The sequence below is a fragment of the Prinia subflava genome, chromosome 3 (assembly GCF_021018805.1).
Source record: "Prinia subflava isolate CZ2003 ecotype Zambia chromosome 3, Cam_Psub_1.2, whole genome shotgun sequence".
In the NCBI taxonomy this organism is placed as follows: Eukaryota; Metazoa; Chordata; class Aves; order Passeriformes; family Cisticolidae; genus Prinia; species Prinia subflava.
Window position 1 is genome coordinate 1,254,093 of NC_086249.1, and position 27,938 is coordinate 1,282,030.

The window sequence follows — 27,938 nt, forward strand, 5'->3', positions numbered from 1 at the left end:
AACCTGCTCTCCCAGTTCAAAGTACTCTGTGATGTGGAGATGTTTCTCAGCATCCACAGGCATCCTTGTCCATGAAGCTTTTGTTTGCCGTGAACAACCAAGTTCTGTCCTTGCTGGCATTGGTGAAGATAAAAGCACTGCTTGCTAGCACTTGTTCCCTTTCAGTTCTAGGGGATCAGAAAACTTTCTTTACAAAGAATTAAGCATGATTTTTTTTTTCCTTTGCATTATTTTTCCTCTGTGCATGAACAGTTCTCTGTGAATGCATGATCTTCTATGCATTCATAGTTTTCTGCAAGCATTTCATAAACCCAAGTGATTTCAAATCCTTCCTGTAGTGCTTTCTGTATGCAACTTTCTGTGTGTCTTGAATTGCTCATTAAAATCGTGTTTGGGCTGTATTTTGTTGGCTTCTTACAATCAAATAAAATATGAATCCCTTAGTTCACAGGAATTATTTTGTGTCCTGACATCCAAGATGCCGGCTCACAACTATCTGATTTTACAGGTGCTTTCCCTCCTGATAAGTGCATTCTCTGTTTTGAAGGCCACATGTTGCCTGAAGCACACAAGTTAATGGCTTAGCATCTCCTAGGGGGCTGGGGTCAGGACATGGGTAGGAGTAAAACCCAAGCACAAGCTTGAAAAATGGATGAATCACATAAAATAATTCCTTAAATCCAATATGTACCCTCCTGCCTTCTTGGTCATTGGAGATTATTTCTTCACTGATGAGTTTTTATAACCTGAACAAGGTGGTTTGCCAAAATCTTGTATCAGATGTTTCCTCCAAGAAATGTGTCAAGAGGTGAGCTCACATGGTAGGAGATGCAGAAAAGAGTTTATTGGGTACAAGTCAGACAGAACTAACAGATTATCCCCCAAAATAAGAGTCAATATTATTGAGGAGACCTGTGCTTTCTAAATGTTTTAAATGTTATTACTTCAAATGTTTAAATTGAAAAGGAAACAAAAAAAGTCATTTTTTGTTTTGGATTTGGTTTTGTATTTCTTTCTTTGTTTATTCTAATGCAAAGTGATGGGTTTCAGATGCACTTACAATTTCATTTCCTTTCTTGAAAGGTATGCCATAAGGGAGGGATGTTTAGCACACCACATTATTGAACTAAAGGCAGCAAATCTTTCCCTGAGCAGGAAACCACATATTTTTCTGCAACAGCAGAAAACATTTTAATTTTGTTTGCAACAGCAGGCAATATCCTAATCACATTCTCAAGGCAGTAAAACAGCTTTGCAGCACTAGAGCTGCTGAAGGGCAGAAAAGCATATTTCGCTTGGCTTTCCTCCTCTTGGAGAATTAGTCCATATTTTGTATTCACCAGTCATCAGAGGTTTTCTTCTGAGCCTCATGATCTGAACCTGCTAAGTAAGGCAAATCCAGCTTAGAGCCTCTCACAACAGAAATACAGGAGAGATCAGGAGGGAAGAGGTGGGAGGACGAGACAGGCAAGAGGGGAATACTGAATCACCACACTTTTATTTCTTACTGTATTTTGCAATTTAGAATCTTCACAGAAGTTCCAAAAAGGGTGAAATTTTAAATTTCTGCAGGAAAGGGAATTGGTTATATCTCTTCTTCTTGGGCTTGTTTCTCAGATCAAAACCGGCTGAGTACGTAGGGAGTGGGCATGCTGGAAGGAAACGTACAGTGTCGTTGTAGCTTTAAGTGAGTCACCTCCTTATTTTGAGGTGACAGCTTGGAGGTACCTCAGTTTGAGGGTGCCTTGGAGGGGCCTCCAATTAAGCCAGTTTCAAGCTGAAGAGTCAAACAGAAGGATTGTTTGGTTTGGTTGGTCTGAGCACTTTTCTTTCCTTTAGGCTTCTCCTGCCTTGTGTAGCATCAGAGGAGTTTTAATTCTCCAGAGAGCTCTGAGTGAGGCTGAAATAGCACAAAAGCTTCTTGACTTACAGAGTTTCACTCACAGACACCTCTGGCCTCTTGAGATGGGACCTTTCCTTGTGCTGAGCTCCCTGCCTAGAATAGATCCCTGGCTGCAAGGATGCCTATGAGAATTATTATTCTTATTGTTATATTTAACACAAGCCCAGGCACTGACCTCTCCCTCCTGGGTTATATAGGTCCCTGAGGGATCAAGGGTATTTTGCAGTCTGTGAGATAAAACTGACCTTGAAGGAAGCCAATTACATACAGCCAAGACTCTCCTCTGACTCCTCCTCTCCAGCTTTGGATCTCTCTGACCACTCCAACAACTTTCAGACAGCTCCAGCATCCTCCTTCCCTTGCCTCGTGAGATTTTTTTCCTGACCATTTTCTGCCTTTTCTATCTTTCAGAAAGGTATCACAAGACAGGAAGGTGATGGGCCAGCCCATCTCTCAAGTATGTGTGTCTCTGGCACCAGGGGCATCACTGTGACAGCCCCAAAAGCCCCAAAAGTACCAAGATCTGCCTGTGACCTTGTATCCTGCCCCCCTCCATTTCCTACATCCCCCAAATATCACCACATCTCCGCAAATCCTCTCCCTCTCCTCACTGCTGATTTCCACCCCAACAGCAGCATCTTTTCCCCTTGCATCAAGGTCTCAGCTCCTTGTCCTCACCTTTGGAGACCTCCCCCATCCCCAAAGCAGACTGTGCTGGGACGCTTGGGGACATCCCCATCACTTCCCTCTGGCACTGGTCCCCACTGGGATGTTTCCAGAAGGTCATGGCAACATTCCTAAGATCTGTGGGTGGATGGCCATGTAAAAGGAAAGGCAGAAGAAAGGATAGAGAAAGAAACCTGGAGCTAGAGTAAAGCTTGGATGGTGATAAACTCCAAAAGAAAAGGGTGGTAGATAAAAGGGTGGTAGATTCTTTTTTTTTTTTTTTCCTGGTACAGAAGCTCTTCCTCCTGCTTGGGCACCTCTGCCCTAACTAAGAACAAAAAAACCTAGAAAGCAAGCAAGAACTCATTAGCATGTGACCTGTTTTATTGGACTGAATTAAGCGTGGGATTAGAGGAGTGTATAGAATGTTGAGCAGGGCTCCATTAAATTCTTCCTTGCTGCTGCTTGTTTTCAAGGGATGGGAGGGATTTGCAGGGGGTTATTCAGATTAAGAATCTGGTGGAATCCTTGCAGCCCTGGTCAGGACAAGAGGCAGGAAAAGGAAACAAACCCCCATGATGGCCTGGTATTGTCAGTTGAGATAGAGTTTTCAATTTTTCAACAAGTTTTTCTTGTTAAATGCACTTCTTGCAATTTCAGGAACAAAAATGAACTGTGTGTGATCTGCAGGACTTTTGGTGGCTCCTCACAAGTGGGGAGTAGGATGTGAGAAAAAGAAAGAAATGAAGGGAGGGAGAAAGAAGAAGATGAAAATATCAGGGCTCTGTAAGGGGGAACTAAGCAGATGGCTTCCTGCCACCTGAAACTTGCATGCTGCAAAATCCCATTAAATGCAAAGTTTAATGAAGTTCTGGATATCAAAAAGAAGCATCAATTTAAAGCCTTGATCACCTGCCAAAAGTGGCTGCTCCAAACCCCAATGAATATTTCTGACCCAAATCACTTTTCCTTTCCCCCATGTGCTGGTCATGCTCCTTTTTCCTAAGAAAATGGTCTCATTTGTAAAACAAAATTCACAGTGACCCTGTCACCACAGCTGGTGACTGGTCATGTTCCTGTGCAGGGGTGTCTGGGATTAAGTTAACCAAACTGGAAGCAGGGCTCCTAGAGCCCAGGTATGGTGAATCCTTTGGATGAGTCCCCAGACATTATAAATTTATTTCTAATCTTTATTTCTAAACTAATTATTAAAGAACATATTCGGAGCAGGCAGCAGGCAGCTGAGGGGAAGCTGCAGTGCCAGGTGTAGATGAAGCTCTGGTGGGAAGAACTGGAGGCAAGAGGCAAGTGCCACCCCTTGGCAAAACAAAAGGGCACAGGGGCCTGTGGCACAGCCAGGTGAATTGCCATGCCAAGACAAAGCAGGAGCCGAGGGCTCAGGGAGAAGAGCCCAGGCTTCCAACACACTCATAAAAAGGCCACATGAGCTGGGGGTTACTTTTTTTGGAGATTCCTTGTCACTTGTGGAGGCTCCCACCCCAAGCTGTTATGTTGTTCTTGCATTATTAAATTATTTGAAGGATCCAGATGTCTGAGACTGTGGTATGAGAAACCAAGGATTGAGCCAGTAAGGATGCCCAGTCCAACTGTGCAAGTGTGGAGTGTGGCGCTGCCAAGGGGGCTTTGGTCCCAGCTCAGGTGGTGTGAGCGTGACTGCTAGAGTGGGTCCTGGTTTCTTTATAATAATTAGAAATATTTTATAGTTCCAATACATATTTCTAATGGAATGTATTCAATTTCTTTTGCACCAGTGGGCTATGGCATCGTGCCACTGGGAGTGCTTGGCATCATGCTGGGTGTATGATATTTCTGATAAACTGTGCTTCAGAGAAAAGGGAAAAGAGCCCAGAGCAATTAAAAACATGAGGAGCACCAAACAATGTTCATTTGTTGATCTAGATGAATTATATTTTAAAAAACATATGCCTTCGTCATCAAATTATGGCTCATTGTCCCATTTCAAAATGAAAATAATGCAAAGGAAATAATTTCAATAATTCAGATCTGTCTGGAAATATCTGTAAAAACTGACATCCATGCCAGACTGGGAGTGTTAGTTTTGTGCTGGGGAGTTTCAATTTTGCTGACCACAGATGGGATTTTTTTTTTTTTGTCTCTTTTATATCTTCTATGTGTCCTAAACGGAGAAAAAAATTAAAAACCTGGCTCTATGCCTCTTTTCCCTACGCTATATAGAATATATGTTAACTGTGACTATGTTGAAGTTGTAAAGTAGTTCCAGAGAAGGGGAAAACTTGGAGCTTGATCTCCAGGTTTCATCTTGCTCGAGGGACTCTATATAAATTCCAGGTGGCTGTCTTCTGGGACATTATATTTAGCTTTGTGCGTCTCAAAGAGCTTGGACAACTCATTTAGGTATTTTTGGTGGACTTGATCAACTTCTTCCTCAGAGGGTTTGTACTTCTTCTGCACTGGAATTGGCTTCCCAACTGGAAAAGAAGCACAGATGTTAGGAGGAGCCAGTGTCAGGTACCTCTGAACACTTTGCTTACCCTAGCACAGAGCTGAGGTCAGCCTCTCCAGGATGCACAGGTCAGTATGACCAGTTATTTCCTGGAGCCTGGGAGATAGCACAACCAAGGAGGGATGATGGCTCAGATCCTGACCAAGCTTTTGGTCCCCAGGATCACACTGGTCCTTGCCTCAGTTTACCCATCTGCAAAGCTGGTTAATGTCAAAGACCCTCTGTGTAGCCTCTTAAAGTAAGAAGTGCTGTATCCCGATGCAGTCCCAAGAGCTGCTTCTCAAATCTCAGATATGCTGCAGATAAACACAATATAAAAATAAGATAATATTTGGGTTGGGCTTTCCAAGTTGCTTCCACATGGGCCTGGGAATCTGCATTGCAAATGGGGAAAGTGAGGAACAGGGGAGCCCCACACTATTTAAACAGATTTGCAGTGAAGGTGCTTCCACTTTGCTCAGAGTAAAGATTCTGTGAAAGATCTGATTTTTATTAGGAACCAAGTACTTACTTATCTTTTAAAAATCTTGTTTTATTCAATAGAAAATCTAGTTATTTTTATTCCTATCTCTAGAAGAGCCTTTCCATCTCCTCCAGCTACCAGGAGCAGGACCAGGCAGCTGGCAGGGGACAGAAGATCCATGAGGTACCTCTCTTGCTTTTGTCTCTTACTCAAATTGTTTTTGTCAAGTGACAGAGGGTTTCAATGTCTTACAAGGCTATACTTCATCCAATTAATGAAGAGCCTATGTGACACTACACAGCTCATAAAACCATTGAGACAATCCAAACAGGTTGTAATACAATTAGAAGTAATTGCTGGTTGTCAAACTTAATCAATGGTGTAAGTTCTAACCATTCCAAACAGCATTTTTAATTAAATTACTTCACAGAGCATCAGTCGCATTACACTGGTGGGCCAAGCATGGAGATGTTGAAAAACTTATTAAAGCCCAAAGATTTTCTTGAAATTTGGTCTCCCAAAGACATGATCTCTGGTCAAAATGGTTCATCTTCCTCACATGCAAAGAGGTTTAGATTTGCAGGTGTGTCTGCACAGGACAATGAGCAAAGCTGCAAACTGCTTCAGTGTTCAGAGAATCACAGAATAGTTTGGCTTGGGAGTGACCTTAAAGAGCATCTCATTCCACTCCCCTGCCATGGGCAGGGACACTCTCCACTAGACCAGGTTGCTCCAAGCCCCATCCCAGCTGCCCTTGAACACTTCCAAAGAAGCAGAGCAGCCACAGCTTCTCTGGGCAACCTATGCCAGGGCCTCACAGCCAAAAATTTCTTCCCAATATCCATCTAACCCTGCCATGCTGTTACTCCATGCCCTTGTCCAAAATCCCCCTTCAAGTTCCCTTTAAATTTGCCCTTCAAATTCCCCCTTTCTTGGAGGCCTTTAGGTACTGGCAGGGGCTCTAAGGTCTCCCCAGACTCTTCTCTTCTCCAGGCTGAACATCCCCAGCTCTCCCCGCCTGTCTCTCTGGTGCTCCAAGCTCCCCATCCTTCTGATGTTCTTGCCCTAGAGCTGGAGGCAGCACTGCAGGAGGGGATCTCGCCTGAGTGGGGCAGAGGGGCAGAATCCTCTCCCTTGACCTGCTGGTCCTACTTGTGTTTGTAAAATACCTTGTGAGATGTTTAACACAACATTATTGCAGTGTTTTTGTCACCGCTCTATGGTGTTGGGGTTGTCTGTGTCTCACAGGAGTGATGAGGTTGGCCACATTTGCTCTGGGGCTTTTCCCAGCACAGCCCAGATGGCCTGGGATCTGTCGGAGATCAAACCAGATTGCCAAAGAAGCAGTGAGACACGAGAACAGTTTGGAATGCTGCTTTGCAACCCATTTCTAGCCCACCGCTGCTTGTGCTCTCTGGCATGATGCTTCAGCCTGGCAGGAGGATGACACAAGCCAGGGACTGTCCCTGTTTCCCCAGTCTGACCAGCCTGAGTGTGTCTGGCATCATGTCAGGGTTCTGTGGATTGACTCACCCACGGTGCAGATGGGCCGTCGGTAGGGTATCAGCCCAAAGCTGTACTGGAAGATGCCTCGTGCATGGAAGAGGGGAAGGGAAATGCCCATGATCTGCTGGAGGCAATGCTGAATCCTCCGCAGCCAGGAGCCCTTGGGATTCTTCACCTGATCAAAGACATCGTTCTCCCCAAAGGAAAAGGCAGGGACCAGGGGAGTGCTGCAGGGAGCCAAAACCAATAGTGTGTCATGATTAGCAAGGCCCATTCCAAGACCCCTTCATTCTTCTCCAAAACAGAAACAGCCCATTAACCACAGAGCCGAGCACCCGTCCCCCAGCAGCCCTGAGCCACCCCCTCCTCACCCGTTCTGGATGGCCAGGCGCACAAATCCCTTCCTGTTCTTCAGCAGCAAGGTGAAGGAGCCCGGGCGGGCATCCAGGGCCTCCTGTGCCCCACCAACAATGATGGCCAGCAAGTTCCCACCCTCTGGCTTCTGCAGCACGTAGGATGCACTCTCCTTGTCAGAAGAGACGAGGCCTGGAGAGCAGAGAGGAATTAGAAGTAAAACCCACCTGTAATGCTCACCTGTCTGTGGTTTGCTCTGGACTTTTTTCCCTAAAATCTGTCTCTGGAGAGGTGCTAAACACTTTATTTTCAGAGCTGAAAACCCCAGCCCAGCTCCCTTAAAAGGTGCTAGATTTGCACACAGCTCTGCTGGGTGAGTACACAATTATCCATTTGCTGTCTGGCTCAGAAGTGAGAGGTGAGGGAAAAAAATAGGAAAAAAATAAATGGGGAACTAGCTGCACTTGAGCCCTAGGAAAAATCTGTTTCAATTTGCTGGCAAGTGAGACCATGTTCAATTCTGAATAATTCTGAAGTCAGAGAAACATTTGCTTTAAGTCAAAACACACATACGCTTCAGTGGATGGTGCTAATTGAAAGTGGAATTTGACGAAGGATTTGGTCCTTTGGTGTTGTTTACTTGAACAAGATAGAAATCTTTAATTCAGAAATGACAAAGCAACATTGTTTTGACTATATAAAAAAAAATAAGCCCTTGTTTCGGGGACTGAAATAATTTGCACATTAAAACCTCATTGTGAAATGGATTCAATTGACCTTAAAAATTAGTTATGCACCCAACTCCAACATTACAGTGATTAAACCTTCTTTCACTGGGGTTATTAAGTCTCATATATCTCACTGATTGGATTTCTCATTCTCCATGTAAATACTGTCAGCAGGCGCCAGAGTTTATGTGGAAAACAGGGAAATGGATGTCCTGGGGCAGACCAGATGGAACTAGATGCCTATGTTGAGGCTATTGAATTCTGCTCACATTCTGCTGGAGAAGTGACCATTGCCAAGCCCACTGCTGAGAAATGGAGGTCATCCTGCTAGTGTCCAAAAATCTCTCAAAACTCCCTTTCACCTCTCTCTGTTTAATTTTTACCTGTCCTTTTTCCTATTCCTTTTCACTACATCTTCCCCCCCAGCCACATTCCATTGTAGCAGCTTGAGCTGCTATTTTCATCCTCTGTCCCTGGATGTTGCTTCCCTGGAAGCAGTGGATGCTTCATAAAAAGAGGGGTTTTCCTCACAATTTCAAGCCTGAATATAACTTTTATGAAAAGAAATACAGGAACATCCTGGCCTGCAGCTCTCAGCATTTCTGTTCACAATTTGCTCTGCATTTTGCTGTTACACAGCACCTGGCACAGTGATGCTCTGAGCACAGAGACCATTTATGGAGTTGAACAACTGAGATAACAGCAAGGAGGGCAATTTTTAACTTCAGAGGTTTTGGGTTGCCATCTCAAATAGCTGTGTCCATGAATGGGATCCAGTTGGTCTCAGATGAGGGAAAAAAGTCCCTTGACTCCTCTTCCCCATGCGTCTTCACCCCGTGTTCCTCAAAATGCACCCACACATACCACTGCTTGCCAGAGGCCCATGCTCCTTACCTCCACTCATCACATAGTCCCTGAAGAACGGGATGCGAAACCACAGGGAAAGCATCATCAGGTGGGGGGTGATGCCTGGGAAGAGTGTGGAAAAGCCAGATGCCTCTGTGCAGAAATTGAGAAAGGCTCCAGCTGCCAGGACTCCATGGGGATGAAATCCCACCAGGTAGTTCTGCCGAGGGTCCAGCTCTGCTGTCTTCACCAACTAGACACAGAGATGAAGCCGAAAAGGGGCCGGAGTTAGTGCTGTAACCTCAGCCGGGTGGAACACTGGCTATGGAGAGCAGATAAGGCATTCCTGGAGGGGAATGTCTTGTACCCACCCTGTCTTTCTGTTGGAAAAGGTCAACTGGAACAACTCCCTCATTTTTCACTGAGGGAGATGTATTTCATTGCCCATATTTCCATCTCCTCCTACCCACTGCCCGAAGATTACTTTTCTAATCCACAGTTCCTTATGTTGCCTTGAACTGGTCTAGGTGCTGTTGAGAACCAACTTTGTTTAAAATGTTCTCCAATACATTTTCTAGTATGGGGGAAAAAAGCAAGAAAAGGGTGATTTCTTCCACACAGTACCTCTTGATCCCACAACCAGAACAGCAGAAGGAGTACATAATCACTCTGGTAGACCCACCACACAGCACAAGCATGTGTCCCACCCAACAACTTGGTGTGGATCAAAGGTTTATCCTGTCCTGAAGCATGTGCCAGGTGATTCCAGGATGTTTTCACACATGGTAAGTTGAAATCTAATTCGCAGACACCTTACAGAGGAACTGATGGTTTTCTTCCCACTGGGGAAAGCCTGCAGGATGCCAGATGTTTGTGCCTGTGTTGGGTGCCCAGGTCCATCAAAGAGCAGTGGACATCTGCCCAAGGTTGCTGCAACTTTAGCAGGAGGGAACGGAGAATGCCCATGTCCAGCATTTTAGGGATGGGCAGCATGGACTGCAGATACAGTGCAGCTCATGGCCAGCCCTTGAGGGCTGAATTAGCAGCTTGTTAAAATCCTCAGCGGATCTGAAAATGTTTTTGAAGCCTGGGATATACTGTATGGCAGAATGGGTACCACAGAACAAGAGGGGATGGTTAAAGGGAGATCAGGGACAACTGGGATTTGAACTCCATTATGCTTGCAATGGACTGCCCAGGGGACAGAGCTGGTGTGCAAACCCACCCTCCAGCTCTGGCACCAAGAAGACCTTGCCATGCCAACATCATGTGCACAGGCCAGACAGAAGCAGGCAAAACTGAATGCTGACATCTCTGCACCATTTCTGGTGCTGGTAGATGCTGAGGATGTTCACAACAGCAGGGAAGGATGAACTTCTCCAAGGTTAGTCATCACATCATTTCCTCACTGAAAGTGTGGTCAGACATTGAAACAAGATGACTGGGGAAGGGGTGGGGCCACAATCCCTGAAATTGTTCCAAAATATGTAGATGTGGCACTTGGGGACATGATTAAGTGGTGTTTGTGATAATGCTGGGGAACAGTTGGACTCAGTGGTCTTAGAGGGCTTTTCCAACCTGAACAATTCTGTAATTCTCTTATCACCATGCCTTTCCAGACAACTCAAAGGCATTTGTGCTCAAGAACAACCAAAGCTCTATGCATTTCAGTGTCACGCCTCCAAGTACCCTGATTCCATCTGCACTCAGGGTGCAGTTAATGGTGCATGTGTTTTCCTAGAAGCAGCTAGAACTGCTGGTTAATCATGAGAGTGTATTTTACTTTCTTGCATCATGGCTCATTTTCCACCTGTCCAAATGCTCTGTTGACTGTACATGTGCCTGTTCGAGCACCTGCTCCTAATGAGGGGAATGGACAAACAAAAATCCCACTGCTGCCCAGGTGCAGAGGTCTCTAGGCAGGAAGAGAGGCAGATGGCTGAATCACTAAGTGCCCAAGGCCCCTGCCACCATTTGCTCTTTTTTGAGTAATCTCAGCTTGCATCAATGCTTCCTGCATTCATCTTCAGCTTCCAAACAACCTTCCATCTCCAAGTGATTCATAAGCAGGGAAGCAAGATGCTCAGGCGTGTTGGAAACTGCTACATTTCTGGCTCTGTGTGTGCAGTGAGATAAGAAGGGGGAAGGGCGGTGCAAGAGGGCCACTGAGCCATCAGATTGCCTTCACAGGAGAGTTTGCCTGTGCCAAGACACCACACATCTGTAAAAACACTCCCTAAGAAACATCCAGCTGCTGTGTTGGTGCTCATCCCAGTGAGAGAGGAGGGAGGACAGGAAAGGAAAGAACGAAGGATAGTGCTTGGGGAGATAAAACATGGGAGAATGGTTTTAAATTAAGAGAGGGATGATTAAGACTAGCTATGAGGAAGAATTTTTTATGATGAGAGTAGTGAGGCCCTGGCACAGGTTGCCCAGAGAAGCTGTGGCTTCCCCATTCCTAGAAGTGTTCATGGCCAGGTTGGTTGGGGCTTAGAGCAACCTGGTTGCACCTAGTGGAAGGTGTCCTTGTTCCAACAAGGATGAGTTTTAAGGCTCCTTTCAAATCAAACCATTTTGTAATTCTGTGGTAAGACATGGTCCTGAGCAACTGGCTCTGGGTGGCCCTGCTTCAGCAGTGGGTTGAGCACGCTGACCTCTAGAGTTCTCTTTCAATGTCACCCAGTCTTTGAATCTGATTTTTGACTCCCTGCTCTAAGCCATGGGCAGCTGGAGGGTAGCAGTTGAGTCCCTCAAGATTTGGTGGATCTGGGTAATATTTCTGCAAGAGCTGTCCCCTGCAGTAGCCCTGGGGAAAATGACTTGATCAGCCAGGAAATTCAGCACTGGTTTAACCAGGCTGATTTAATTTATCCCTTGGGACTGGGTTCTCCAAGTTGTTCCCCACAGACTGAATTGCCCTGTCCCAAACCACGGGAAGACAGAGGACAGGCAATTCCCTATTTAAGGCTGGTGCCCTTATGGTTGAGGAAAGGGTAGTGAGGCACTGGCACAAGCTGCCAGCCCCAGAAATACTTAAGGCCAGGTTGGATGAAGCTTGGAGCAACCTGATAAAGTGAATGGCATCCCTGCCCATGGCAGGAGGTTAAAACTAGATGAACTCTAAGGTCCCTTCCAACCCAAATCATTCTGTGGTTCTGTGATTCTATGATTCAAATAAAATTCTCCCAGAGTCCAAAGTTTGGATTGTAGTACTCCAGAGGCCCCTGCAGATGCATTGTCTGAAGGGGTTAAAAGTTGTTAAGTGAGGAATTAATCAAGTCAGGTTGAGATGAGTAGGGGCACTGCATGGTGCATACCATGTCAGGGGGCATGTAGTCAGGGAGGACACTGATGTGTCATATCACTGCCTCCTTAAGGACCAATGAACATGAGGGGGAGAGAGGGAGCAGCATGGCATTGCCCTGACAGTCCCTCAGAGAGCAGAGGAGGATGCGATGGAGGAGGAGAGGTTAGGAGCTGATCAGCTCCCGGCTTCTTCATTTGAAATCTCCCAAACTGAATTGCATCTGGTTTTTTTTTATCCTTCTCTGGTCCCAAACTCTGTTTCCATGAATGTTATGGTCAGTAATCTGCTCTTAAGTAGAATAAACCTCCTTTTAACTTTGTACTAAACAAATCCTCATGTCTTTAGCTGTCCATGGACACCTTCCAAAAACATCTCTTGCAGGATGGAACACGCAGCTAGTTTCTCTGTGGGAAGAAGCCCAACAAAGATATCCAAGAAACCCAACCAGATCTGAAAAAGGACAAATTCTGCCAAGCTGAAAAGAAGCAAGTCACCCACCCAAGGGTATCTGGATGGGAGACCAAAGGAAGGGCTGAGTACTGCCAGAAGCTGCTGAGGAGGAAGGGTTTCAGGCCCAAGCAATGGTGAGAGTCTGAGAGGGGCAGCTGGAAACAGTGAGATCTTTGAGCCCTGGGGCTTTCTCCTGATGCCACAGTGCCAGGTCAGAGCTGCATTTGCAGCAAATATTGCAGAATCTGACCAGCAAGGTGGATTTAAATTGAGTTTGGATGGGACTTCACCACCCTCACTCCCAAAGCTGGGTAAAGATGGAAGCTCCAAAATGCTCAATCCTCCCTTCCTCTTGTAAGACTTCCTTTCTCCAGTAGATCAGTAGTGCAGGTGCTGAGACACAGTCCTCCAATGGACCTCAGCCATGGCCCCCCTTTTACTTAAGGGCAGTACAGAACAGAAAAGAGAGGGCCAACAGATGGGACAGAGAAGTTACTCACAAAAGGACAGTGGTGGCTTTGGGCCATTTGGCCATGCCTTTGTTTTTCCCTGACAATCCCTCTTCCAGCCAACAGAAGGAAGCAAAGGGAACAGTCAAGACCTCTGGAAATCAGAAATTGTATTTAATGTCATGGGCGGTGGCACAAGTCCCCAGTTACAAATAATACCACTCTTCTGTGAAAAGAAAGGAAACATTCCTGGCAGGGATTGGTTCACATGAACTGGAACTGTTCCCTCTACAGTGCCTTGCAATTTCCCAGAACCACAACACACTCAACCTCTGTCACAGTTTGTGCCATCATGAGAATGAATGAGCCATGGGATGAAGTCTTCCCAAATTACAGCTTAAAATGTTCAACTAATTCTCCAATAACCCATTTTAGTTATGCTAACAGAAACCAGTATCACCAGCAAGACCACAAGCACAATGACAGAGGTTTCTGCACACAACAAGGTCCAGCTGGCACTTACACAGCTCCAAGGCTTGTAAGAAACGTCCTGTGGCTCTTGACAAGGAGAAAACAGTGTGGTGAAGACCACAGGGACCTTCCCTGTACATTTTCCAGGCTGTCCTGAATAAAGCTGGCATGATTATCCCTGCTGGGGTTGCTCCGAATGATGACAGCAGTTGGAAAAAAAAAAACGTCCGTGTCTTGATTTATAAGACAAATATCTGCCAAGGAAACTGGGAACCTTCCTGGAACAGGAAGAAAATACCCCTCTCTCCATGTTATTGTAATTTCAAAATTACAGGGCTTCCAGGGGGGAAAAAAATGGTAACAGTTCTTTACTAGTCCGCAAGAAAGATAGTGACTTCTGTTTGAGGACTGTGGTGAAGATAGATATTGTCAAGCTTATGCTTACACTTTCCCTGTGTCACCTTCCTCACCTGAGGTTACCAAAGCACCGTGGCTGCATGAGAGAGGATGGTGACAGGATGGGACAGGGCTGGGGACAAAAAGCAGTGATGTCCGTTCACTTGGCATGGGGATGGATTTGTTTTTACTGTTAGGCTGAGGGTATCCTTCATCGTAAAGATGAAGTGATAAATGATGAGGAAGGGATTATGAAAATGGAGATAGGGTTTGGGCAGCAGCAGACAGATTACTGACTGCTTTTTGAACATAGCATATATAGATCAGTCCACAGCATCCAAAATCACTCTGTAGGCAACATTAACACAGCAGGCATCACAGACTGCCTGTTCAGACATACTCTAGCTCAAACAGATTAATTTTAACCCTTCTGACATATTTTCCACAACATTATAATGCAGCTGAGCTCAGCCATGTATTAGAATTGAAGAATCATAGATTCATTTAGGTCATAAAAGCCCTCTGAGGCCATCAAGTCCAACCATTACCCCAGAACTGCCAAGGCTACCACTAATCCATGTTCCCAAGTGCCATAGCTACATGATTTTGAAACAATTCCAGGCCAGTTGAAGGACTATAATGAGGGCATATAAAAACAAACAAACAAACCCAACAAAAACCAAACCAACAAACAAAAAAAACCCCAACCAAAACAACAACAATAGATTAGAATAGGTTTAAAATGCAGGAAAATTAAGCAGAAATAACTTCCCTGGGCAATGCATTGGACCCTGACTTGGTTTCTCACTGTAATTTTTCTCATCCCCTTTTAAAAACTCTCAAGCTCATTTGGATCCTGGCTGACTCTAATTCTCAAATCATTAACTAAAATGCAGTCAGTGCCAAGGGAGATAAATCCAACAGCAAAGTGGTGCTTGTGCAAGGGTGGTCTCAGCAGGTGCACCTTGCACACACTGTGGTGGCCTGGCTCAGCACTGGCATGCTCCATGTGCAGCAGCACACAGCAAATTCACACTGCCCAGAAAACAGATGCTCATCCCAACCTCTCTTTGCTTCCAAGACAGAAAACATGCACAGGGATCCCTTAAAAGCAGTGTTAAAGCTGTTTCCTAAAATAAGACAGCAGGCAGCACTTGCTGCCTCCAAACACTTGACCATGCTAAGTTTGCTGCTGGGATCTGGTAGGATTAGGAGCCATACTTAATCTTCCCAGAATGCTTAATTCTCCAGGGCTTAACAAACTCCATTTACACACAAATACAGCCCAGAGTCCTGGACACCAACCCAATCTGTGTCTCCAGATCTCACTTTCTTGTGTCCCTTGTGCTGGGACTTTGGGCAAGTGGAGTTGTTCAGCCTGAGGAAGAAAAGGTGAGACCTTAAATCCCCTGCTAGTGGCTCTAGGCCCCTGCTAAACAAAGAGAGCTGGAGAGGGATGTTGGAGAGGAGCCTGGAGGGACAGGACAAGAGGGAATGGCTTCACACTGCCAGAGAGCAGGGTTAGATGGGATACTGGGCAGAAATTCTTGACTGTGAGGATGCTGAAGCCCTGGCACAGGTTGCCCAGAGAAGCTGTAGCTGCCCCATCCCTCGAAGCTTTCAAGACCAAGTTGGTCAGGGTTTGGAGCAACCTGGTCTAGTGGGAGGTGTCCCTGGCCATGGTAGAGGGGTTAGAACTGCATCATCATTGAGGTCTCCTCCAACCCAAAACATTTTGATTCAATAATTCTGTGACTGAGAAAATATTTTGGAGAAATAGTATTATGTGATTGCTTGGTTATAATGCTCCCTGTATTGTATCTCTTTTATATTTTTCTGCTGTCCTTTTGTGGAACTTCCTCTGTTTTCTCCCAGAGAAGCAGGGAGAAAAGCTCCATGGAGCCCTCTGTGCCCTCACCCGGGGAGCGGCAGCCAAACCTCTTACCATGCTCCCTCTACTGGTGTTAGTGGTCCTCCTACAAGAAAGGACAGTCATGGAATGCAATGAGGCATTCAGGGGTGTTTCTAAAGAACATTCCATGTTCTTTAGAAAAGGAGAAGAGAAGGGTCGTTGCTGGGCTGAGCTGGCAGCTAAATCTCAGCAGAGAGGTTGGTCCAACACTTCACAAGTGGTGGCTTATGGACACAAATCATTTACAGGATATATACTGCACGTAATTATTGCAGTCACATAAATCATTGATCATTGTATGGCTTGTGTTGGAATGTGATAAATAACATAGAGAATAGAAATTTTCTGTTCCCCTGAAGTTTCTGAATAGAGCTTAAAGACTAACTAGCAAAAAAAGATAAAAGGGTGTAAAGGTATGCATACTGGATGATAAATGTAGCTTACCAGTGGAGGAACAGATAAAGAGGGCTACAGTGGTTTTTTTTTTGCAAGTTAGGTAACAGCAAGAAACAGCACATGCCCAAAGAAAAAGTTCAAGGAAAGGTCATCCTTAAAATTGAAATATTCATTGAATAGGATCACCACAGATCACTTTAGAGGACCCTCCAGGATCATAAAATGATTTGCAGTAGGAGGAAGATGCATGCAAGTTAGATCTAGGAAAAGTGATGTTTATGTATTAGCTAGGAGACACACTTTAATGAATACATATGATTATATATGATTATAGTGTTGTAAAGCCTCACCACACACATTAGATTAAAGGAGACATCCTTTCAATGTGTCCTGCACAGATAAAGAATGCCTGCTTTCTAACACTTCAAATTGTGTTAGAAAGTTTATTTTCTGGCTGATTTCAGTATCAAAGGGACCTTAAAATCCCATTCCCTGCCATGGGAATGGACACCTTCCACTAGATCAGGTTGCTCCATGCCTGATCCAACCTGGCCTTGGATACTTCCAGAAATGGGGCAGCCACAGCTTCTATGGGCAACCTGTACCACAGCCTCACCATCCTCACAGCCAAGAATTTCTCCCCAACATCCCGTATAAATCTACTCTCTTAACAGTTTGAACCCATTCCCCTTTGTTCCATGACTACAGTTCCTGATGAGCAGTCTCCCTCCACCTTCCCTGTAAGGCCCCTTCAGGTACTGGAGGTCCTGTGTGGTGTCCACACAACCTTATCCAGGATGAGCAGCCCCAGCTTTCTCAGCCGTCTCCATATGGCAGGTGCTGCAGTCCCCTTATCCACTTCATGGCCTCCTCTGGACTTGCCCCAGAATTGCCATTTAACCTTCCTATGTTGGGGGCACCAGAGCTGTGCACAGTATTCCAGGTGTGATCTTGTGAGAGCAGAGAAGAGGATTATTTCTGTTTGAGCAGCAAAGCTGATGGGCATGTCTCTGATCCTCACTTTGCTCCGGCCCCCTCTAATCTTTATTTCAGTTCCTACTCCATACAGGATGGACTCTCAGGCTGGGTTCTTATTTTTTTCATTTTGGCTGGTGTGTTCTTTGGCTTTTGGGGCTCTCGAGTTTATTATCCTAGACTGCGGCACCCAGCTTCTGACTCCAGGTGATCTCTGACCAGCTGGGTGCATCCCATCTGAGTTCTCTCAACAGGCAATGTATTCCTAAAGGAATTATCTTAGAAATTCCCATTGTCTGGTCTATCCTTGAAGCTCTCTTCCTTGCTCAGCCCATGAGCTCTTCTGCATTGCTCACATTTGTACCAATTTGTGATGGCTCTGAGGCAGGACTTGCTGCTGCTCCATGCATTCATACCATGCCAAGGGGATACCAGATAAAAGAGTAATGGCAAAGGCCAGCCACATACGTTAAGTAAATCAGGGAATGTCACAGAAGTCTCTCTGAAGAGAACAGCAGCTCTGTGAGACTGCCCAGTGCACCCCCAGCTTTACCCATCCATCCCCCTCCTCAGCAGAACAGGATACTGACATTGCAGGGCACCCAGGATTTCTTGCATTTTGGTTAAAACTTGGCCCTATGCCCAATGGGTAAATTCTGAGCAACCTGAAGGGCAAGAATGTTGCAGTATAGACATGGAAAACAAAGATGAGATCTCCCTAACAGCTGGAATGCAGCAAGGTTAAATAGGTGCAGAAAAGCAAGATGACGGAAGGATGTGGTTTGTAAAAATGGTAATCCCCATTTTTTAATGTGTCTTTGAGTAATCTGTGAGCTGGGAAGATTATCCTTCAGCACCAAACTCCAGCACTCCATGCCATGACTGCTGGCCCCAGGCTGTATCCAGACTCCAAGGGCAAAGCTGGTCCCTGAAACAGTGAAGAGCCAAGGGAGCGGTGGCACTTACCGTGATGGGGAAATAATCCCTCATGTACCTCCAAACGATGCAGTTCCGGAGGACGTGGATCCGCCGCCCACCCTTGCTGGGTTTCTCCCTGTCTATGAACCACCATGCAGCATAGAGGGCACTGACCAGCCAAAAACGAGTGAAGAAGAGTGTGATGAAGGCAGCTGTACAGCACTGTGCTGAAAGAAAAGCCAGCATAGTTGGATTAGGTGGACTTCGGGAGAGGAATGGTTCATTTGGATAGGCTTTTTGGTCCTGGGATGGAGCCTCCACTGGGTTTGTTGCTGAATTTGTCAGTGTGAAAGCACCTCTGATGCAGAGGTGGTTTCTTTTCTATCTGCCCCAGGAACCTGAAAAGACACCAAGCACCTCCCTCGTAGCAACCACTAATTTTCTCAAAGGCCATCATGTCCCCCTCCTCCCAAAAGACTTATGAATCTCACTCCATTCACAGTGTTTTCATGTATCAGTTCTCTATCCCTTTGCAGTCTTGCTTTCCTCTGGAGTCAGACTCTCTGCATGATAATGGCCTTGTTTTACCCCAAAACTCCTGTTAATACCCCCTGATGACCCCTGATATTTTGCAATGGCAGCAAAAATGGTCCTATGTCCAGTCTGTACAGTCCCCAATAGCTTTATCTTGAGCTAATGATTCCCCATTTTAATTGTGTCCATGATTTATACCCTTAGATTAAGATTTTACTCTTTACTGAGTTTTTTATTGATTTTGGACCCTTTCCTCCACTTCTCAGATTCAATTTCAACTCTAACTTGGACTCTAGAGGATTTTCAGTTCTTTCAACTCAATGTCATCACGAATTTTATGAGAATGCTCTATTTCATTCTGTAAGACTTCCATGACTTGGGACTTTCTGTAGTTAGTGCCCAGCTTTGACTTCTAACTCCTACCTCCCTTATACCCTGTGTTTTGGCATGAGAACAAGAGAACAAAAGTCTTTGTGCAAACAAACATCACTTGGTACATAAAATCCCACCCAAGCCCAACACAGTCTGTCTGCAGATACTGGAAAGTGATGATGGCCAAGCTGCCACCTGGTAAAGCAGATGTGTGCTTGGGAAGACCTGTGGCCTCTCCATCTGTTCCTCTGGAGTCCTTGGTATTGCTTGTGCAGGGGAAGACTGAGCTGAAGAAAACCTGAAGATTCATCCCAGTCCCTTGCCTTCCCTAGCTCATGGATTACATAATGTTTTGTATATTTTGTTCTACTTTGGGTCTTCATTTCAGATCCACCACCCAGGGTTGGAAGATATGAGGATAAAAATGCCCTGCTCAGCTTCAGCTTCAGCTGTGATATAGATGCATCCACACCCTCATACTCTGAGACATCTTTTCCATCTTTGGGAGTCACCTGATACCTGCTCTCTCCACCTCCTCTCAGCTAAAGCCTGTCAGAGCAGTGGAATAGGATGCTCTCATATAAGACTTTCATGTACTTCCTGTTTGCTCTCACTTAAGGATAAATAAGTAGATCATGTTTGTAGCTTTTTTTTTCTGCCTTTTTTTTTTTCTTTGTTTTGCTTTTTTTTTGTTTTTTTTTTTTTTAATAAGTCACCCTGATTACAAAGCTTTGCATGGAAAAGCAAATTCTTCCCCCTTTTTAAAACACTGTCATGATGGTACCAATAATTCCTATGAGGGAAAAAAGTGCAATAATCTAACAGGATCCTAAATCCCCTTAAAGCTGAAATGGGATTGCATGTCTTCCAAAAAGCAGAGACACTGCAGCAGGCACCTGGGTAGGCACTAAGAATTTTGCGGTGGGAAAATACTGCAGCTCTAGGCAAATCAAGAGGTCTAAACTGTAATGCATCATGCAGGTCAGAAAAAGCCACTGTGTGGTGCCACACTTTTAATGGAATCATAGAAGTCCCCTCAAATCTGGCCTCGGCACTTCCAAGGATGTGGCAATCACAGTTTCTCTGGGTAACCTATGCCAGGGCCTCACCACCCTCACAGCCAAGAATTTTTTCCTAATATCCCATCTAACCCTGCCCTCTGGCAGTGGGAAGCCATCCCTCCTTGTCCTGTCCTCCAGGCAACCCTAACCTCTCCAGCTTCCTTGGAGCCCCTATAGCACTGTAAGAGGATCTAAGGCCTCCCTGAAGCCTTCTCTTCTCCAGGCTGAACACCCTCAGCTCTCCCAGCCTGTCTCCAGAAGAGAGGTGCTCCAGCCCTTGAAGCATCTCCATGGCCTCCTCTGGACCCGCTCCCACTGGAGTCTCACAAAAGCGGAACAGAGCAAAAGAATCCCCTCCCTCAACCTGCTGCTCACACTGCTTTTTCAAATGCCACAGACACGGACTTTATAACTCTCAAGAACTGCACAGAACATGAACTCCAGCTCCAGGGTCCACATGATAAATAAACACAATATTACTGCACCTGGGAGCCGGTCATCAGGTCTGCTGCAAAACTGTGCAGTGCCTAATTCTCTTTTTATCATATTGTGCAAAGTTCAAAGTACATTCTGCAAAATGAAGGAGTAGTTCTGGTCCAAATCCATACCTTATCTCACAATTATATAATTATTAATTTCTTCCTTGATTCAACTTCTTTTTTCCCAGAACAGAATTTGCTCTCAGTGACCTTCACTCAATTTTAAGTTTTGGGGTTTTTTGTCCTTTTGAAACCTTTTGGTGCTCTGTGGGAAAGGAGCCCATTCCTGTCCCAGAAGGGACTGTCAGTCTGAGAGTTGAGACCAAAGAGACAGGAAGGTTCCAGAAAATTTAAAGTTAAATCTGCATCCAAGCCAATTCCAGCCTTAGGCAGGCACCCAATTATTTATGGTCTGTAATTTGGTGAGAAGGAGGAACTTCATACCACTGTCTGGACACCAACACTTTCTGGGCCACCAGTGGCAGGATATTTGCCACAGAGCTCTATTAGTGCTTCCCAAAAGTCATGTCAGGTCCCCAGACTGAGTCCACCACCACCAGTCCCACTGCTCAGAAGAAATGGGCAGGTTTGGGTGCGAGGTTGCAAACAGACCTGATCCTCATCTCCTTCTGCACGTCTAGACTCCAGTGCTATAGCCCAATGGCATATACTTAATTGCTATCAAATGGCTTCAGCCCGTACACAGAGCTCTTTCAAGGCAGACAAGGGCTGTGAGAGCAGGGTTAAGGAAGTCATTGCAGATGCATCAGTTCTGTTATCCAAAAACAGCCAGATAATTCTGTGTTGGGCTGAGATTAGCTGCTGCACTGTCTTCACTGTCATGGAAAGTGGAGACTATTTAAAACCAAAACTAAAACCAAAGGGTCTCTGACAAGAAGGAATGTCATATGCAGACCCTAAATCTTGCACTTTCTTATGAGTCCAGATTCAGGAAGGTTTCTCTGTGGTTGTCCATGATGAGGTCTGGCTCTAGATAAAGCATTCACAGGATGGTCCTGGACTCTGCAGTGCACCTGTTGAGCAGAGTGCAGCAACTTTTCATGGTCCAGCACCCAACATCTCACATGTCCATGGCTGTATGGGACTCAGCAAAGAAAAGACATTTCAGTGTGTATTTGGTGGCTTTTTTGGATATATTTACAGGTCAAGTGGTTTCCTGGGTTGGATTCCTTCAAAGAAGCTCAGCAAAAATGAAGTGCTGGGTTTCTTATGCTGAGTAGTTTTGCTGTGAGCTGTAAATCCCTCTCTGGACAAGAAAATAGCCATATCACAGAGAACACAGATGTGCCATGGGCTCCAAGTGAGCCATGGGTTCCAGAGGAGCCACATGTTTCAAAGCACATGGAGGACTTTTCTGGCCAAGTCTAAGCAGGGACCATGTCTCATCAAAGTGGTCCTAACCAAAAATTTGTTAATTCAGCCTGAAACAGGGAAAACTGCAACCCACAGAAAGAGGTTTTTGTCATTGCAACAACCCCAAAGCAAGTCAGATTCATACTGCACTTGTCAGGAAGGTTTGCAAGATTATCACAGAATCACAGAATGCATTGGGTTAGAGGGATCTTAAAGATCATCCAGTTCCAACTGCCCTGCCATGGGCAAGGATACTTCCACTAAACCAGGTTTTTCAGAATCCCATCCAAACTGGCCTTGAATCCTTCTAAGATGTATGTTGCTGAAGTCCTCAGTGCCAGCCTGGAGTCCCTGATTGTGGCCACCCACACAGATACTGCACCCTTGGGCACGGCTGACCTGGGCAGGCTGTGGACTGCACTCAGCTGCCAAGGAGGGCTGATCATGCTGGCACCACAAGCCCTTTGAGCCAGCCCTGGTGACTCGAAGGTTCAAAGGCTGGGTGTGGTACGCTGGGTCTGCAGAGGCTGGGTCTGCCCAGGTCTGCTGCCCCTGCACTGGGTGTGTTTGCCATGGTTCAGCCCTGCACTTACAGTTCTGCATAGTGGGTCTGGATGGGTGTCCATGCCCAGTGGAGAGTGGGAATGAGAGAGGCAGAAGGAAGCAGTGAAGCAGGCTTGGGCACCAGCCCGCTGATTCCAGTTCTCTGCAGTAACCTGGTTCCACTCCATTACAAGGGGGCACTGGTCAGGACTTAGATCATGTACTGGGAAGGCAATGGAAGGTCCCCATTCCATGCCCTGCAATCCATTCTTACACCTCGCACTCCTCCTCCAGCAGCTGTCAGCCTCTGAAATAAATGTAACCTTTTGTCTCCATGCTCTTGTCAGGAGCATCCTCAAGAAAACTGTCAGCATGGACAATGCCCACCTCTTGCAAGGGATGCTGGAGCAGAGCTCCTTGCCAGCACTGGGGCCGAGCTGCTGCCCTCACCCAGCATCCTGCCAGCAATGAATGAGTCCCTCCCCCAGTGCGTGGCTTCTTTGGGGATGCATTTGCACAACCATAGCAACAGCTGCCTGCCCCCAGCGCTGCTGGGATCTCTGGCCAAAGGGTGTTTCAGAAACCCTCTTCTGGCAGCAGAAGCACAAGCCTGTCTCCCAAACAAAGGAACAGCCAGCAGCCAAATCCTGCCCACTGAAAGTCTGAGCTCTGTGCCTGAGGATTATAACAGTGCAAAAAGGGTGTTTGGCAGCTCGTGGAATCAAAATAAGGGTATCTCTTAGCATCTACCTTATGCAGTTGTTAAACTGGGAGATTTTGGGTGGAAAGCTCCAGGCTTAAAAAAATTTTGTAAAATGAATCAAACCAGCTGGAATTGCTTCATAAAATTTTGTTAACACCTTTCTAATGCCCTTCATACAACCATTTTCTTAACTGCTTTTGGGTTCAGATTGTATCATCAAAAGAAACCCAAACCAAACACAAAAACCAAACCAAACCCGAATACAAAACCAAACCAAACCCGACCAAACCAAACCAGACCAAACCAAAGCAGACCAGACCAAACCAAACCAAACCAAACCAAACCAAACTAACAAAACAAAAGACAGAAAAAAAACCCCAAAACAAAAACAAAAACCAACCAAACAACACAAAAGCACACAAACCCCCTCACCCCCCCAAACAACAAATCAAATTCTCCCAGGGAAAGATGATAAGCTCTGAAGGTCAGCTATGGGAGGAGTGGGTTTGGATCTCATCCTCATTCAGAGCAAGCTGCATTTCCCTGCAGGAGGCAGAGCCTGTGTTTGCAAGTAACTCCTAGAACTGCAGAAGACTCCTCCCTCCCGGCCATTTGCTGTCATTCTGCTGGCTCTAGAAGTCATTTCCATCTCGGAAAGTCAAGTGCCAGCTTGCTCCCAATACCAAGAAGGGAAAAACATCGAGTACAAATTGTTTTAATGGAAAACACTGTTGAAGCTCCAAAAGCCCCAACTGCATCCACACTGGTAATGGGAATGTGCTGTTGGATCCCCTGTTAACACTGACCACATCTCTACTGCATCCCAGCTGAATCATGGACTGTGGAAGGAAATGCAGATGGAGAGACAGAAAGAGAATCATGGAGTACTCCAAAATGTCCCATTCTGGCCAACTGTGTCCAAGGCTGCATGGCTCTTGCCAGATCTCCATCTCTCTTGCTAGGATACATTTGTCTCTCTCCTTGCCAGGTGTTCTCTGGTGGAAGAAGGTTGATCACAGGTGGGATCTCTTCTTCACTAGAATGTTGATCACAGGTGGGATCTCTTCTGCTCAGGGAGATGCCCAGGATTTATAACACAAGTACACAGTGGCACCAAGGGTGGCTGTTTGGTGCTTCTCTTCCAAAAAAAAGGTAGCTTCACCCATCCTGGTGACCAGCCCCTGACCTCTAGAATTGTCCAGACTGGGCTAATGTGTAGTTCAGAAGAGTGATACTTATGAAAGGAATGAGAGGTTTGTCTTTACAAACAAACTGTGAGTCTGCTAGTAGATAAAATTTGCACTGAGAGATAACAGAAACTATGGGAAAGATTCCACTGATTGATAAATGGAATGGGAGAGATTTGTCTTTACAAACAAATGGTAGGTCTCCTGATAAATAAAACTGGATGCTAAGAGATGAAAGAAACAATGGGAAGAACCATAAATTCCATAGGAATTCCACTGATTGATACAAGGAAAAGAAAAAAGGCAGGGGGTCATCCATTAGAAGGAGGTCTTAGGTATTAGGCATTTCAGGAAGTCTGTACCTCTCGAGTACCTCAGCCAATATGGAAAGAGAGAGGGAAATGCAGCCAGGAAATTGGGATAAAAAAGAAGGCTACATCATCTAAAAATTTAAGAGACCCCAGGGGAAATGCCCCATGGACTCTCCCTTTATTCAAATAAAGTTACAGGACTCGTCTGTCTCCTTTTTGGACATAACACTCTGGTGTTTGTGCATTAATCTTCCTGACACTTAGCATGGGCCAATCCTATACCAAGAGACATTTAAAGAGCTGCAGTGTCTGGACCAGTATTGCACAGTCCTCCTGTCCATCAGATACTGGTGCAAAGGTGGCCATTCAGGCTCAGGTCTGTGGCAGATTTTGGAAGGGCCCATCTCAGAAACTGAGTGGGAGTCTGAAGCACAGCCTTTGTTTTCTGTGCAGGTATAGTTCTGGAGATGTTTGTGGACCTGTACACGAATACACACAAAGATCTGCTGTGTTCTGGGCTATTCAACGACTGTCTTGCTACAGCAAATGAGCTTTGCACACGTCCCATCTGAGATTCACAACTGGCTCTATAAGGGGATATTCTGTGATGTTACCTTTTAGCTTGGCTCCTGATGGGCTGTAAATGGCCCCAGACATTTTACACCAGTAATCTATGTCTGATACTCTCATCTCTGTATTTCCATAAAACTAGGAAACACTGGGATGTCACCTTCCAGCCTGATAGACTGTAAATGTCTACAGGCAGTTTTCACTCTCTGATGATTTGCCTTTGTCTCCCATCATCATTTCCCTGTGCAAACTATCCAAAACTGCATGTGTGTAATTTCCATCAGCACCTGGTGCCCTCCACTGAGCAGTGACTTCATCTGCATCTCAGTCCGCTGATGTGTCTTTTCCTCAAATTGTGTGGGTTTTCTTGGAAAAATGACCTTTCAGAACATGCAGGGGCATCTGTAAAAAGTGAAGTGTCTGTTCCCAGGGCTGCAAAAGCAGAGTCCCCAACACTCTTCCTATGGTACCATTCCTCAAGCATGGTGATTCTGTTTCTCATCCCTAACACCAAGCAGAGCAACAGCTTAAACCAGGAAAACTCCAGACTTAAAGAGAAGCTGAAAATGCCCCCCTGGTTTAGATGCTGCATAAGACCTGTAAATATTCCCAGACAGTCAGCCATACACTTCCTTAGTGCCACTGTGCTCTGATCAGGTGGTGAGAAGCCAAAAACATCGGCACACACTGCTCAAAGAAGCTGTGACTTGCCCCATCCCTGGGCCCTGTTCAAAACCATGTTGGACATTAGACTGGCTTGGAGCAACCCAGTCCAGTGGAAGGTGTCCCTGCCCATGGCAGGGGATTGGAACTGGATGATCTTTAAGGTCCCTTCCCAACTCAAACCATACTGCAGTTCTATGGAAAGCTTCTCTGGCTTCTCAGAAAAAGGACAAAGAGATGTCTCTTACCTAGACCCAGGAAGCTGAAGATCCATTGAACCACTGCTGCTGTCTGAAGCCTCCTCTGCAGTGGCACGGACCGCGGAGCAAACTCAATCTTCATCTTGGGCTCTACATGCACGTCTGACAGGGAGAAGGAAGCAAGTGGCGAATGCAAAGTGCAAAGTGGCCCGTCAGCATCTAGCCAGTGTTACAGTAGAAGGGATTGTGCAACATACAGTCACCGTGGTGGCTGCGCACAGCACCATCCCCTACAGGAAGGAGAGGGAGGTGTCACGGACTTTACACCCTCATGACTCACAACATTGTTAGATGGTGACAATTTCATGCTTCTACCACCCAAATCTGGAAAGTAAAGTCCATTCAGGAACCGATCCTGCCTTCAAGATCCTGTCTCTTTCAAATTTTGCAATATTTGGATGTTGGCAGAGACAATGAGGTATTCATGCCTGTAAGCCAGTTTTGTTTTCCCCCTTCCCCTACAAATCACCCTGTGCACAGCAGGAAGGGACAAGCAGAAGGGATGAGCACAGGCAGGTCACTTTAGTTCTCAGGTGATGTGATGTGGATGGGTTTCAGTCTCAGCCAAGGAGGTGGGGAGACAACACAAGGGTGTTTCACTGCTGAGCACAGGGTACATGAGCAACCTCATGCCTCTGCCAAGACATGGATGGATGGTGGATGGATGGGGCAGAGGAGTTTCCATGTGTGCATCCTTGCACACATTTATATAGGTATAGAGAAAGGAAATACTACTCCTGTTTTCATTTGTATCTCCAAGCAGGTACATAGTCTGAGCCTCTTCCTTGTCATGTGCAAAGAGATGCAATTTACTATGTGCAAAAAAATTTTAAAATTTGAGGGGAAAAAATCCTCAAGGAACTGACAAGCAAAGGTAAGCAAAGAAATCATCTCATGTGAGGGCTGGGAAAACCACAGGTCTCATTGTCACCAGGATACAGAATAATACTGTGAACATACTGCACTGAACTATGAGCACCGTGAAAGGACTGGCCACCTACAAAGGCTTCACTCACGTGTCTAAGGGGCATTTTAAATCCCAAGGTCACTGCAGCCAAGAATTACAGAACAAAACTAAAAACAACCTTTGGCAGAAGCAAATCAAAGATATTAGCTGAAAAATAATCTCTCCCCTTTGTCAGGCCAAGGAAGATGCTGGGCTATGAGAGCTCAGTTAGACTCAGTTTCCCCAAATCAGTAGGATAACAGGGCTCAGGTGAAACCCCAATGGATCTTTTCCTAAAGGCATTAGTTGCTTTAACTGAGCTAAAACTCATTTAGATCTCAAATCTCTCCCCATCCTTTGTCTTCTACTGCAAATGTTGAGACCCTGACTGCTTCAAGAAAGCAAAGGAAGCTTTTAATTCTTTCAGTGCCTTTACCTGGTGACAGGATGTTTCCTGGTGAGAAAGTATCGGTGCTTTCCAAAATTCTGTGGGGAGATCTGTGGGCCCAGGGATCCTGGTCCTCCTGGACTGTGCAACACCAGCGTTGTCAGGGAGGTGGATGGTGCTGCCAAGGAGGGGTTAGATTGTTATTAGGGAAAATTCCTTCCCCAAAACAGTTTTCAAGCCCTGGAACACACTACCCAGGGCAGTGGTGGAATCCTCATTCCTGGAGGGATTTAACACACAT

General features: G+C 45.7%; 1 protein-coding gene across 1 annotated transcript; it reads right to left on the reverse strand.

The window, feature by feature from the left end:
- Positions 1–824: 824 nt before the first annotated feature.
- On the reverse strand, positions 825–26,485 carry MOGAT2 (monoacylglycerol O-acyltransferase 2). The gene is made up of 6 exons (XM_063393723.1): positions 26,292–26,485; positions 18,295–18,473; positions 9,021–9,225; positions 7,416–7,590; positions 7,072–7,271; positions 825–5,040 (listed from the first exon to the last, which is right to left on the reverse strand). Exons 1-6 carry the CDS (start codon positions 26,383–26,385, stop codon positions 4,886–4,888), a joined length of 1,008 nt encoding a protein of 335 aa, XP_063249793.1. The 5' UTR covers positions 26,386–26,485; the 3' UTR covers positions 825–4,885.
- Between the last annotated feature and the right edge of the window lie 1,453 nt (positions 26,486–27,938).

What these genes read in the sequence shown, in the direction of transcription:
- MOGAT2 (XM_063393723.1), bottom strand. Translation starts at nt 26,385, where the DNA reads ATGAAGATTGAGTTTGCTCCGCGGTCCGTGCCACTGCAGAGGAGGCTT. An exon ending in GGGATTATTTCCCCATCACG is followed by an intron (nt 9,226 to 18,294) that starts GTAAGTGCCACC and finishes CTCTGTGTCTAG; the next exon opens with TTGGTGAAGACAGCAGAGCT. An exon ending in ACGGCCCATCTGCACCGTGG is followed by an intron (nt 5,041 to 7,071) that starts GTGAGTCAATCC and finishes CTTCTTTTCCAG; the next exon opens with TTGGGAAGCCAATTCCAGTG.